General features: G+C 31.8%; 1 protein-coding gene across 5 annotated transcripts in view; it reads left to right on the top strand.

The window, feature by feature from the left end:
- Nucleotides 1-14,139, top strand: part of LOC126883875 (protein white) — a 308,915-nt gene that overhangs the window by 252,195 nt on the left and 42,581 nt on the right. For all 5 annotated transcript variants that reach the window (XM_050649566.1, XM_050649565.1, XM_050649562.1 and 2 more), the window contains exon 7: nt 8,063-8,221. In XM_050649566.1, coding sequence (XP_050505523.1) covers nt 8,063-8,221 — 159 coding nt within the window. The remainder of the gene's footprint in view (nt 1-8,062; nt 8,222-14,139) is intronic.

Genomic DNA, 14,139 nt, shown 5'->3' with positions numbered 1-14,139 from the left:
TATAGCAATAACAAAACCTAAGTTACAGCCTACTTAAAATCGGGGTTTTTTCGAATTAACCTTGAATCAAATATTTTATCATTAAATAACGCAATAAATAGAGATTTTTAGAAAAAAATTATGGAGAAATCTTTTAAATATTTTACTGATACCTATGGTAAAGTAAAATTTAAAAGGTGCTATGATAAAAGTAATTTGGATAAAAAATGGCTGAGTTATTACAAAAACAAAACGATTATGTCGTTGAAAAATCAAAAGAATAATTACTTAAATTGGTGAATTTTCCACAAAAATAAAAATTAACATTATTCCAACCACAATTAGGTTTATTTATAGCCTGACTACGCGTTCTAAACTTTTAACCAGTTTAAAGTGCTTAGTTTTGAAAAAAATTTCAATTTAGTATTAAATTATTTTTTGATATTTTATAAATGTTTTCAATTTTTCCAAAAATTACTTGAAAACGTAGTATTTTTCATACTAAAACTTATTCAGTTTTTTCAATGGTTCTATGGTAAAAACTGAGTGAGATATTTATATTTTAAGTTTGCACGTAAGTGTGAGAAGCAGTTTTCTAAGCCTTTTGAATCGCATGCTTTAAAAATCATAGACCTCCAGAAAGTCCAACTTCTGAATGCTTTTAGCATTTTCAATTACCCACAAAATAAGCTTTGGAACAATGAAATATTCTGAAAATTACAGAAGTTATCGGTAAAAAACCACATTGAAACTTATAGGTCTGGATCCCGCGTATGAAAAAAAAGTTGATTAATAGCAAGCTGAAAATTTGTTAATAGCTTAAGGTTGTCTAGTCGGATAAATTTTGATATATGGGAACACCGGAACAGGGGCAGTTTAAATTGTGGAACAGGTTAAAAATTTGGAACGGTCAGACCACGAAAACGGCACATTTATTTTGTCCGACAGAACAGACTTAAACTCTCCGAACAGAGATTAAACTCTCATGCAAAAATCAGACTGCTATTTATCACCTGTCATAATTCCTATCATTTCACATATTCTACATGTTCCACTCATTAAAACGCCCATTTGGTGCTAAATAGCAGTCTGATTTTTGCATGAGAGTTTAATCTCTGTTCGGTGAGTTTAAGTCTGTTCTGTCGGACAAAATACATGTGCCGTTTTCGTGGTCTGACCGTTCCAAATTTTTAACCTGTTCCACAATTAAAACTTCCCCTGTTCCAGTGTTCCCATATATCAAATTTTGTCCGACTAGACACCCTTAAGCTATTAACAAATTTTCAGCTTGCTATTAATCAACTTTTTTTTCATACGCGGGATCCAGACCTATTATGTCGAATACTTTTTAAGCGTTGATATAAGTATTTTATTTTTTTTTCATCAAAAGGGCGCATCGTATGAAAAAAACGGAAGATATATTTTCTGTCATAAATTAAATAAGTAACTCAAAAATGCTTTTTAATTTGAAATACCTCAGTGGCGTACTATTTTTTTAAATTCAGATTAATACCCGTATGCGCGAAAATGGTGAATATAAAATTCTTAATAGTAAGTCTGTCAATAAATGCGTAATAACTACCTCTTAAAACCAACCAAATTTCATTTGCATATCTCAACCGGTTTTAGAGCAATCAATAAATCTTCACTTTGTAAGAGAAATCTCAACACCCCGTATCTTGGAACTTCATTAGCTACGACTCTTGTTCTACTAGGTCTCCAAACTTCATACATACACAGATTTTTTCAGTTTTTCATAATTATATTTCTGCTCGGAATATCTTTTCGATAAAATACTTACTTTTTGAGTTATTTGCGAAAAACCGTCTAACAACGTGTTTCTTTTGTTGAAAAATGAGCATATTCACTAGCAAATAACTCGAAAAGTATTGACTTAGTGTAAAAACGTTATAGAACAGAAGTTGCTTAGAATTAGTCAGTTTATTCATTTCCGGACTTATTTTGGACCTATATTTTTTCACCCTCGAGAAGGGGTGAAAGTCACCCTCAGGGCAAAAGTACACATCGGTACTATATCACTTTTTTTCCTTAACTTATTAGCTATGTAAATGCCAAATTTCATGTCAACCCAAGCGGTTGTTTAAAATTCACAGGTTTTGCAATATTTTACCGTGAGTGAATGATCTAATAAATCTATTTGTAGGGGTAATTTATAAGGGTTGAACATATTAAATACTTAATAAACTAAATTGCAAACATAAAATAAAGTTTAGATCACTACAAAATACATCATTACCTAATTTAAAGTTACAAAATATTTTTTATACAAATTCTTATTTAGAGGGTAGTTTTTAAGGGTTTAAAAATAGTTATCAACTATAAAATACATTTTAATATGATAAACATTCAAATTCCTATATTTAACATACTATTTAACGTACCTACACATAATTTACATTTAAATAACGCTTATATCGTCTGTTTTTAATTTTTGGTAAAAAAGGTAGTTTTCACCCCTTAAAAATAAAAAGCACACATTGTAGTCATATCAATTTTGAAGAGAAGGATAAGATGAGCTTATTTGCAAAATTTCTTATAAATCGGAGCGGTTCTTTAGAATTTAGAGGTCTTGCAATATTTTACTGTTAACGAACGTACTAACAGTGTAGATGCCAAAGAAAAATCAAAAATAATAAAAAAATAGCGGAATCAGTTAATTGGTGTAAGAGAAATTCAGCTTTAAAAAGGATCATAATTTTCTATATTCTTAGCTTATATCTCGCCGTATACTTAGGAATTGGTAGAGTGCATTCTTCAGTGAGCCACACTGTGATATACGATATACGACAGTTTTCGTTGTGATATTAGGCAACAATAAATAATGCTGATGGTTTTAATACTTGTGAACAAGCCACGTACAATTGACTATGAGGAAAACATGCATCATAATAAATTAGGATTGGACCAACAACCAGGAGATAAATGCGCGTATCAGAAATGAGGGCCCTCCAAGAGTCACAAACTCTCCCTTGGTATAAAACTAAGAATGCTGTGATGCTACGTCTTCCCTGTTCTGCTTTATGGTGTTGAATCGCGGACATTGAACAAAGATATGTGTAGAAGATTTGAACATTTGAGATGTGGCTTTATCGAAGAATACTTATCCCAGAGTCAGGCAAATATGCAAGAGTGCATATGCATATGCATTTGCATATTTTTGTATTTTCTTTTGAATTTTGCATATACTGGTATATTTAAAAATAAAGTGCATAAAATAGGTTTTCAAAACAAATTTATTTGTTGATTTATGGTTCAAATACCTTCGCACCTGATATTTACAAAATATGTAATATTATTCTTATCTTAATCCTTTAACAATTTCTAAAAAGGTACCTGAAAATAGAAAGTAAAAATTCCCAGGAATTAGCCTATTGGGGCTTCTTATTGGCCTTTTTTTAACTTAGGTAAGGAAAATGTCAATGTAGTTTATATATTGAACTTAAGCAGTTACTTTTGGAGTGTACAGAATGATAAAAAGTTTTATCCAGTGTAGTTAAAATGTATAAAGAAGCGAATGTGTCTGCATAGATCAAGACATAATATCCAGAATAAGTCATTGATATGAGAAAAGTATTTTGCTGAGCATGCAGTAAAATTTGTAAGTTAATACAATTACAACTAACAAGTGAAGCAAAGTACTTTAAATTGCATTAAAATAATCAGAAAACCAAAAAATATACATTTTTGGTTGTTAACTTATTTTGTTACACATTTAAATGCTTTAAATAACCTTGGACTAAAAATTACTTAGTTTACTTTAGAAATTTTTTTGCAGATACCATGCGAAAAAAAATTCCAAATAGTTCAGTAAATACTACAAAATTATTTTACACACCGGCAAAAAAAAAAGAAATTAGAATCGTGGGAGGAAAAGCAAGATTACCCGTGTTGAGCTGCCCCCCCCCCCCACTTGCAAAAATTAAAAAACAAATACCCCTGATTTATGAGCTCTCATATTCCGCAAACTAAAAATTTTGAGCTCGTTCCACTGAGCAGGAATTTAATACTCTAGTGGGGGGGGGGGGCTGAGTCAGCCCCCCCCCCACTACTTAAAAATAGGAATATTGAATCGGTTTTTGCAGCAGAATTACGAGCTATTTATGAGCTCTTGAAATTATATAGTTTCGACTTTTGAGCTCATCCCCTTCACCCCCAAACAACCCTTTAATTGATTTAACTTAAGAGAAAGATGCTGAGAAAACTTAAAATATATCGTATTGCGGATATAATTCCTATAGCTTATATACTCTAAGAATAAACTATTAAATCAAGGGCATTTCGATTATTGAGCTGCAACCCCTTCGCAAGAAAACCACCCTATCTTCCCGGCTTAAGAGAAAGTTGTACTTAAAATGCGTTAAACTAATTATTTGGCGACTACATATCATTTAATAATTTATAAGCTTCCAAATTACGTGCATTTAGATCAGTAAATTGCAATTTATTTTGTATAGTGCAGTCACTGAAGGTAAAAATCAACGATTACCTTCAATTTCGGTGAACCTTCATCGATTTTCACGAAAATTGGTCAGTGGTTAGAGGATACGTCAAGAAACAAAGGTGACATGGTACCACCTTGCGCCTTTACCCTGAGGGTGGATACCGCCCCTTCTCGGGGGTGAAAATTATTTTATAAAAAATAACTGCACAAATCAATAAAAGAACAAATTAAAAGCAAAATTTATTATACAAAGTTAATAAAATAAGTCAATACTTTTTAAGTTATTAAAGATCAAAGATTTTAATTATTTGTGAAAAAAATGCATGTTTTGAAGAGGTTTTTTGTAAATCACTGAAAAACTGTAAGTTTTTACAAAAAAGTTAATATAGTTTAATTCGTATAGCTTATATTCTAAGAATAAACTCTAAAATCACGCGCCTTTCGATTATTGAACTACAACCCCTTCGCAAGAAAACCATCCCTTATTCCCGGCTTAAGAGAGGGTTGTACTTAAAATAATTTAAATTAATTATTTGTCGACTATATATTGTTTAATAATTTATGAGCTCGCAAAATACACGCATCTCAATTATTGAATTGCCATTTTCTTTCTATAGTGCAGTCACTGAAGGTAAAAATCAACTATGACCTTCGATTTCGGTAAATCTTCATTCATTTTCACGAAAATTGGTGAGCGGATTTTGATACTATCAACTTTTTCTGGATCTTATTTTTGATGGGTATTTCTAAGTACTTTGACAAGTATTTAGTACCTAAGTGTTATAAAATGCATCTTTTTCCCGTTATTTAAGCTTGAACCCTTAGATTTGAACAGTCGCGGAAAAAATATACATTTAATTACCAATAACTTACTTTAAATTAACATTAAAGGTTTTTCAAGTAAGCAATTTATTATATTCTTTATTAGCTTCAATTTTAGTGATGAAAACTTTTTTGTAAAAACTTACAGTTTTTGAGTCATTTATGAAAAATCGCTTCTTAAGCATGCATTTTCTTTCCAAAAATTAAAATATTTGATATTTAATAACTCAAAAAGTATTGATTTATTTTAATCACATTATATAACAAATTTTGCTTACAATTTGTCCCTCTCTCGATTTGTGGGGTTATTTTTAATAAAGTAATTTTCACTCCCGAGAAGGGGTGACATATACCCCAGGCTAAAACCCCAAGTTGTTATTGTCAATTCGTGAAAATAAATGGAGATTTACCGAAATCGAAGGTAATAGTTGATTTTTACCTTCAGTGACTTCACTATAGAAAGAAAATGGCAATTCAATAATTGAGATGCGTATATTTTGCAAGCTAATAAATTATTAAACGATATGTAGTCGCCAAATAATCAATTTAAATTATTTTAAGAACAACTCTCTCTTAAGCCGGGAAAATGGGGTCGTTTTCTTGCGAAGGGGTTGTAGCTATGTAATCGAAAGGTGCGTGATTTAAGAGTTTATTCTTAGAATATAAGCTATGCGAATTAAACTACTATTAACTTTTTTGTAAAAACTTACAGTTTTTCAGTGATTTACAAAAAAACCTCTTTAAAACATGCATTTTTTTCACAAATAATTAAAATCTTTGATCTTTAATAACTTAAAAAGTATTGACTTATTTTATTAACTTTATATAATAAATTTTGCTTTTAATTTGTTCATTTATTGATTTGTGCAGTTATTTTTTATAAAATAATTTTCACCCCCGAGGAGGGGCGGTATCCACCCTCAGGGTAAAGGCGCAAGGTGGTACCATGTCACCTTTGTTTCTTGACGTATCCTCTAACCACTGACCAATTTTCGTGAAAATCGATGAAGGTTCACCGAACTTGAAGGTAATCGTTGATTTTTACCTTCAGTGACTGCACTATACAAAATAAATTGCAATTTACTGATCCAAATGCGCGTAATTTGGAAGCTTATAAATTATTAAATGATATGTAGTCGCCAAATAATTACTTTAACGCATTTTAAATACAACTTTCTCTTAAGCCGGGAAGATAGGGTGGTTTTCTTGCGAAGGGGTTGCAGCTCAATAATCGAAATGCCCTTGATTTAATAGTTTATTCTTAGAGTATATAAGCTATAGGAATTATATCCGCAATACGATATATTTTCAGTTTTCACAGCATCTTTCTCTTAAGTTAAATCAATTAAAGGGTTGTTTGGGGGTGAAGGGGATGAGCTCAAAAATCGAAACTATATAATTTCAAGAGCTCATAAATAGCTCGTAATTCTGCCGCAAAAACCGATTCAATATTCCTATTTTTAAGTAGTGGGGGGGGCTGACTCAGCCCCCCCCCCACTAGGGTATTAAATTCCTGCTCAGTGGAACGAGCTCAAAATTTTTAGTTTTCGGAATATGAGAGCTCATAAATAGCTCATAAATCAAGGCTATTTGTTTTTTAATTTTTGCAAGTGGGGGGGGGGGGGCAGCTCAACACGGGTAGCAAGATTCGATATCTAGGTGCTCACGACCAACTAATCGTAAATCAAGTGAGCAAGACTAGGGGCCGGTTGTTCGAACGCTAATCAACAATGATCATTATCAAATAATTAATTACTGTCAATGTCAACTTTGTTTGGGTTGCTGTGGAGTCTATAATCAATTAATATAACAATAATTATTAACATAATTAATAATAAATCTCATAATTGTAATTAATTATGTTTTCAGCAACCCAAACAAAGTTGACATTGACAGTTTTGGTGACAGTAATTAAATATTTGATAATGATCATTGTTGATTAGCGTTCGAACAACCGGCCCTTAAGATATTTAAACATGATTTGTGCGAAGCATTGTTAAGCTCAAATATACCTTTGTCTAAACGTTTCCACGAAGAAATTAGAAATAAATTTCCTCTTGTCAATAATTTAATCTCAAATATGAAAAAAATATTTCTTGACACCTATAAGAACAAGAACTCAGTTATATAAAAAATATTTGTATTTAAACGGATTATGAAGTGCACATTTTGTTTAAATAAATGCATCTATATGCATATTTGCCACAAATAATATATGCATATACATGCATATTTGACATAAATAAATGCATGCATATTTGATAAAAATATTATGCATAATATATTATGCGCATATATCATACTTTTTAGCCTGCATATTTGCCTGACTTTGCTTATCACGTAGACTGATCGAGTCACTTATGACAAGATCCTCAGAAGAATAAAGTAGAACCGAGAAGTACTAACCACCATCAAATCTCGAAAGTTGTAATACTTCGAACACATTAAGAGAAATGAATCCAGATATGCTTTCCTACAAGTTATCTTGAAAGGAAATAAAATATTTGGAGAGTGAGGTCCAGGAAGAAGAAGAACATCCTGGATAAGGAACTTCAGAACCTGGTTCAACACAATATTTGTGCAGCTTTTCTGCGCTGCTGCAGATAAAGATTGCCATAATCATCATCATGGCAACATTTGTCACGGATAAGCTCATCCAGAAGTAGAAAAACTTGTTATATAACACTAATAAGCCCACAGAAAAAACACTGTTTTGATTAAAACTTCACAACACTTAGCAATTCGCATGAGGATATAAATTGGCAGATTTTTCTAATCCAAAATGTATTTCTGTTTTAGAGAGCTCAGGAAGAAGTCGACAACGCTGTATGGCTTTCTAATAACTTGAGACCATACAGAAATTCATGCTGGGCACAGTTTCGCGCGGTTCTGTGGAGATCGTGGATAAGCATGTTAAAAGATCCGCTGATAATCAAAGTTAGGTTTTTACAAACTGTGGTAAGTAGAATTGCTAATTTGAAAATTTATATACAGGGTGATTCATTAAGAATGTCCAATCTCTGAGTTGTAGTTTCTAGACCTCAAAATATTAAGATTTAACCCAAATCACTTATAAAAAATTTGCCTCGTTACTGAGTTACAGGGTGTTCTATTTAAAAATGTAATAACCATTTTTACCCAGTACTTTAATACTATCTGACATTGTAACGGTCACGTTACGAAAGTAGCTCTTTAATAATTATTATTATTATTTTCCCTCGGTCTCTCATTGAATTTCTCGTATAGGACTACTGAGGTGACGTCATACCTCGATGATGGAACGTACTCCACCTATCGAGAATGATTTCGTTTCTGAGAGAATTTGACGTTTACCTTGGCGGAGAAGCGCCTCTCGTTCTTTACTTGACTGTTGGCTGTTGTGTCGAATAGAGGTACCATATAGAATGGCCGATGATTTCATCCAACTTATTTTATAACATCAAGCAATTTAAAGTAAAGTAAAAAGTTACCAGCAAGGGTTTTCTGGAGTTAGGGAGACATGTGTGTGACAACTCCTGTTGGAGCCAACTAGGAATCATTCGGTGAGATTTATTTTTTTTGTAATAATTTTTAATTAGCCATTGTCATGTGTTTTTTGTTGTGGAATATTTAAAATATTAGTCCCATTGTTAAACTTTCTTAGTCAATCTATTAAGGGAAGGGTGTAGATGATTTCGATCTTTATATTATCTTTATATCGATCTTTATATTAATGTGGTTTTTGGTTTTACATAACCAAACATTTTTGAAGTCCTCAAATTAATATTGAAAATAATTACCATTTCTCTGTAGGTTTTAAATTATTCAACATCCAATATTTTATAAATTCAATATATTTTTACAGATATTTCCTCAAATAAATCATTTCAATGTCATTTGTCCATGTATTCACACTCAAAACAGTTCAAGGTTACCTGAGATTGGTTTTTGTTCCAGTTTTAATGGTCGGTTTTTCTATAATATTGCTTCTAAAAAGTTCCTCAATTATTTCTTCTTCCCTTTACTTTTTGCTCATGTTTAAAATGAGAAATAAAACTGGGAATGTTTTTTAGCCATTTGGGAGGAACCCTACCATGAAGTCATAGACCTTATTTGACCACCTAGAGAAACCACTACAGCCACAGTCAAGTCATCATGGGAGTATGTCTAATTGGGAGCAAGCTATGGGAGCGTTCCAGCTCAGTTTTCGTCTTGGCACCTGGGCCTACAGGAGTCATGGGTCGCACCATCCTGGTGCATCATTTTCTAGGATGCAACCGCAACCTTTTTAGGAATCATTGGGATTCGTTTGGAAACAATTAGTGTGTTTTAGTAACTATTGGTTTTTTTTTTATATTTCAGACTATCTGTTAAATACACTATGTTTTTTTCCAGATTTAGGTTACCTCTGGTTTTTTTTTGACATATTTGTATATTAGATTATTTGGTTCCCAAACTTTGTATCTACGGTAACTTCTTGTGCACAGGAATAAGCCTAGAGAAAATTAGGTTTTTAATACTTTATTATTGCTTTGATATTGGTTTATGTAATTCGGTTAAATTTATTTTGTAATATTACTTGCTTGTTTCCCAAATATTTTACTGTTATTCGCTTTATTCCATTTGTTCGGTTAATTTAGGTCATCGTCAGTATTTATCTCAACTTCATTTCTACTTTAGTCAATTGTATATTTAACTTTATTTATTCATTATTGTATTTTCCCTTAGTGAGGCTTGGGCCTATTTATTTGCATTATTTTCATCTTTGTCGGTTTCAATTCAGTTGTACGTAGCAGGCGTACTATAACCATTTGGTAGAAGACTTATGTAATTTTGTACCCTATATGTAAGTAAGAGGTACTAATACCTGTAATTTTGTAACAGATAACATTATTGTTGTTATCTTAGAGATGACTTTTTGTATAACTTATGTCATTTTAGAGTCACATGATATACACTTTGTGTAACTCAGAGATTGTTAAAAATCTAGTAGTTATTTTAATAAATATTTATTTATTTTGTATATCATGAATTTTATTATTCCTTTATGTTCATTATTACAGGTTTAATATATTTAATATTTGACAGCAGTATAAGATACCTGGGAAAATGATCGAAGATCATTTTCATGGCGCCCATGATTAGTTAGTTTTATTTATTTTGTTCGTTTTTAGTCATTATTCATCTCCATTCATTTTCAGTATATTATTCTTATTTTATTATTTCATCTTCTAGTCATCATTACTATCTATATAGAGCTACTGTTCTTCGACAGGCATGCAAACGAGCCGTATCCATCCTTGAGTGTCAAGTTGCTCTCTTGCATCTATAGCTAGCCAACTCTATTCAGTTTGCCTCTGTCTCTTCCCACTTCTACTTCTATCCCTTCTAATTCCCCTTTCTTCAGTACTACTGCACTTTAGTAGTATTTTTCCTATTGCGGCTTCTCAACGTAGAAGCCAGCCCACTTCACCCTTTTCTTTACACATCCCACTCTTTCTTCCTTTTTATTACCTAGTTTCTTCTTTCTTTTTTCATTACTTCTGTTGGAGTATATCACTCCAACAGAAGTTCATTTTTGTTACAATATCCTTTTCATACTTTGCAGAAAGTGTAGTTGCCGTACACCCTACTAAATTATGATAAACAAACGTTTCTGGCTACTACCAGAGGCGTACGACAGGGGAAAGTGCATGGTTTACCCTTCCCAAGTTCTACGCCACTGGCGAAATTGCTATTTTAGCACAATATTTCGATTTTCCAATACTTTCTATGTAAATAATATACTCTTCATTCGCAACGTTAAGGTCATTAGTTTTCGACATATTTGAAGTTGAAAATGAAACTTTACAGTTATTTTTATTAATGTATTGTGCCCCTTCATTTTTAACTTCAAATATCTCGAAAACTAATGATTTTATCGATACGAATGAAGAGTATATTATTTGAATAGAAAGTATTGGAGAATCTAAAAATTATGCTGAAATGGCAATTCCATCAGTAGATAGTGTAAAACCTAATAAAATATGTTAAAAATAAAACTTTCTGGCTAGTAGCAGAGGCGTACGACAGGGGAAAGTGAATGGTTGACCCTTCCCACATTCTACGCCACTGGTGAAATTACTATTTTATTGCAATTGTTCGATTCTCCAATACTTTCTATGTAAATAATATACTCTTCACCCATACCGATAAAATCATTAGTTTTCGAGATACTTAAAGTTAAAAATGAAGGGGCACAATACATTAATCAAAATAGCTATGCCGTTTTATATTCAACTTTAAATATCTCGAAAACTAATGACTTTAACGTTACGAATGAAGAGTATATTACTTACACAGAAAGTATTAGAAAATCTAAATATTGTGATAAAATAGCAATTTCGCCAGTGGCGTAGAATTTGGGAAGGGTCAACCATTCACTTTCCCCTTTCGTACGCCCTTGGTAGTAGCCAGAAACGATTATTTACCATAATTTAGTAGGATGTACAGTACCTATATTTTCTGCCAAGTATGACAAGGATGTGTCCAATAGTTTTAAAGCCCTGGGTAAAAATAGTTATTAAATTTTTAAATAAAACACCCTGTAACTCAGTAACGAGACACATTTTATTTAAATGGATTGGGTTAAATCTTAATATTTTCAGGTCTAGAATCTACATCTCAAAGATTGGACATTCTTAATGAATCACCCTGTAGATATACAGTTCTTAGGTCTCTTTACCTTATAGTCCGTTCCTTATCGGTAAAATATTGCAAAACCTCTAAATTTTAAAGAACCGCTTGGATTGACATGAAATGTGGCTTACACATAGCTAACAAGTCAAAGAAAAAAAATGATATTGTGCCGATATGTACTTTTGCCCTGGGGGTGGTTTTCACCCCCTCTTGGGGGTGAAAAAATATTCGTCCAAAGAAAGTCAGGAAATGGATAAACTGGCTAATTTTAAGTAACTTTTCTTCTATAGAGTTTTTTCACTAAGTCAATACTTTTCGAGTTATTTGAAAGTGAGTATGTTCATTTTTTCAACAAAATAACCACGCTTTTAGACGGTTTTTCGTAAATAACTCAAATAGTAAGTATTTTGTCGAAAAAACATTTTTAATAAAAATATAGCCTGTAAAAAATTTAAAAAAATGGTGTATATATCACGTCTCTACACCTAGTAGAAGCAGAGTTATAGCTAATGAAAAATAGGTTCATATTCGTCAAATTCCAAATGGAATATTTAACGTGAAATAATTAAAAATTAAGCATATTTCGGCATTAAAAAAATACGTGATATTCAGAAAAGCAAATCTGACTTTTTTGTTTTTCGAGATTTTTGGTATCTCTAACAATTTTTAAGTTATTTTGAAAAAAAGCATATTTTTCAAAATTTAAATTTTTAAAAATTTTACTTTGAAACCAAATTTTTTCAAAAATAAGCACTTTGACTCGATCAAACTTACAGATCATATAAACACAACATAAGTAAAATAATTTGTGGAGCGGTAACGATTAATTTCATTTAAGTTGCTAATTAGGGGGTGGTCTTCCCGATTTTTTTTTGCAAAAACAAAAGGGACCAACTTTATTTTGAGCGTACCTTGCTTAAATTTAATGCTAGAAACTTTTTGTAAAAACAGAAATAAAGCTTTTTTTAAACACTTTAAAAAAGTTAAAATAAGTTTTCCCCAAAAAGTGCTTAATTTTTTGGATATTTCGCGTCGAAATATTCTATTTGAAATTTGGTGAATATGAATATATTTTTCATTGGCTATAACTCTGGTTCTGCGAGATCCAGAGGCCTAACCCGTACACCATTTTTTTTACTTTTTTATATGCTATATTTTTCCTTAGAACGTTTTTTTCGACAAAATACTTACTTTTTGAGTTATTTGCGAAAAACCGTCCAAAAATGTGGTTATTTTGTTGAAAAATGAACATATTCACTCGCAAATAACTCGAAAAGTGTTGACTTGGCGAAAAAGCTCTATAGAACAAAAGTTACTTAAAATTAGCCAGTTTACCCATTTCCGGACTTATTTTGGACATATATTTTTTCACCCCCAGGGCAAAAGTACACATCGGCACAATATCACTTTTTTTCTTTGACATGTAAGCTATACGTATGCCAAATTCCATGTCAAACCAAGCGGTTCTTTAAAATTTAGAGCAAAAACCGTGAAAGAATGGACTATTATTTTTGAACTATACAACTTGAATTAAAACGAGAAGAGAAGAGAAAATGTAGTTTTTGCTTTTATTTGATTCAGAGTTGAACCCCCATCTCCAGATAGCTATTTTCTGCCTCTCAGGCGTTATCAATGGAGCTATTTAGTCACAACTCTGAATCAAACACTAACAGGCTGCCTTATTTAAGGGAAATTACCGCGAATGCAATACTTCCACCAGATACAAAGTTTACTACAATTAAACAATTAAAATAACTGAAATAAAAGTAATAACAATATTTTAAATCTAAGACTTTTCGTTAAGAAACTGCTTTCTGGTTGCATCCCGTATCTCCGGCTTTCTAAGCACGGAAACGACGAATATAGAAAAAATCAGAAAGGACACGCTCAAGTATCTACTTTATTTTCGTCTAGGAAAAGGACCGACAGTTTCAAGTACTGAATTAAAACGGTTTCTTATTTTTCAAGTAGGGGAGACTAGTTGATTTTAACCATAGCTATCCCAACTGAGACTTTCTACCTTTTTACCTTTTTTTCCTGTTACCTTAGGATCTAATCCATTTTTTTCAATTAATGTGACCACCAGCGGCCATTTTCCAAAATTTTTATTTTGTTTCCTTTTGGGGTACCATGAAACCGAGCAAGGGTATCATGAGGCGAGTGAAAAAAAGAACACCACATTTAAAGAAAACACTTTTTTTATCCAATTAATTTAAAGT

The sequence above is a fragment of the Diabrotica virgifera genome, chromosome 4, assembly GCF_917563875.1.
Source record: "Diabrotica virgifera virgifera chromosome 4, PGI_DIABVI_V3a".
NCBI lineage: Eukaryota > Metazoa > Arthropoda > Insecta > Coleoptera > Chrysomelidae > Diabrotica > Diabrotica virgifera.
The sequence above is the reverse complement of the archived record's forward strand: the minus strand, read 5'-3'. Positions and strand labels throughout refer to the sequence as shown.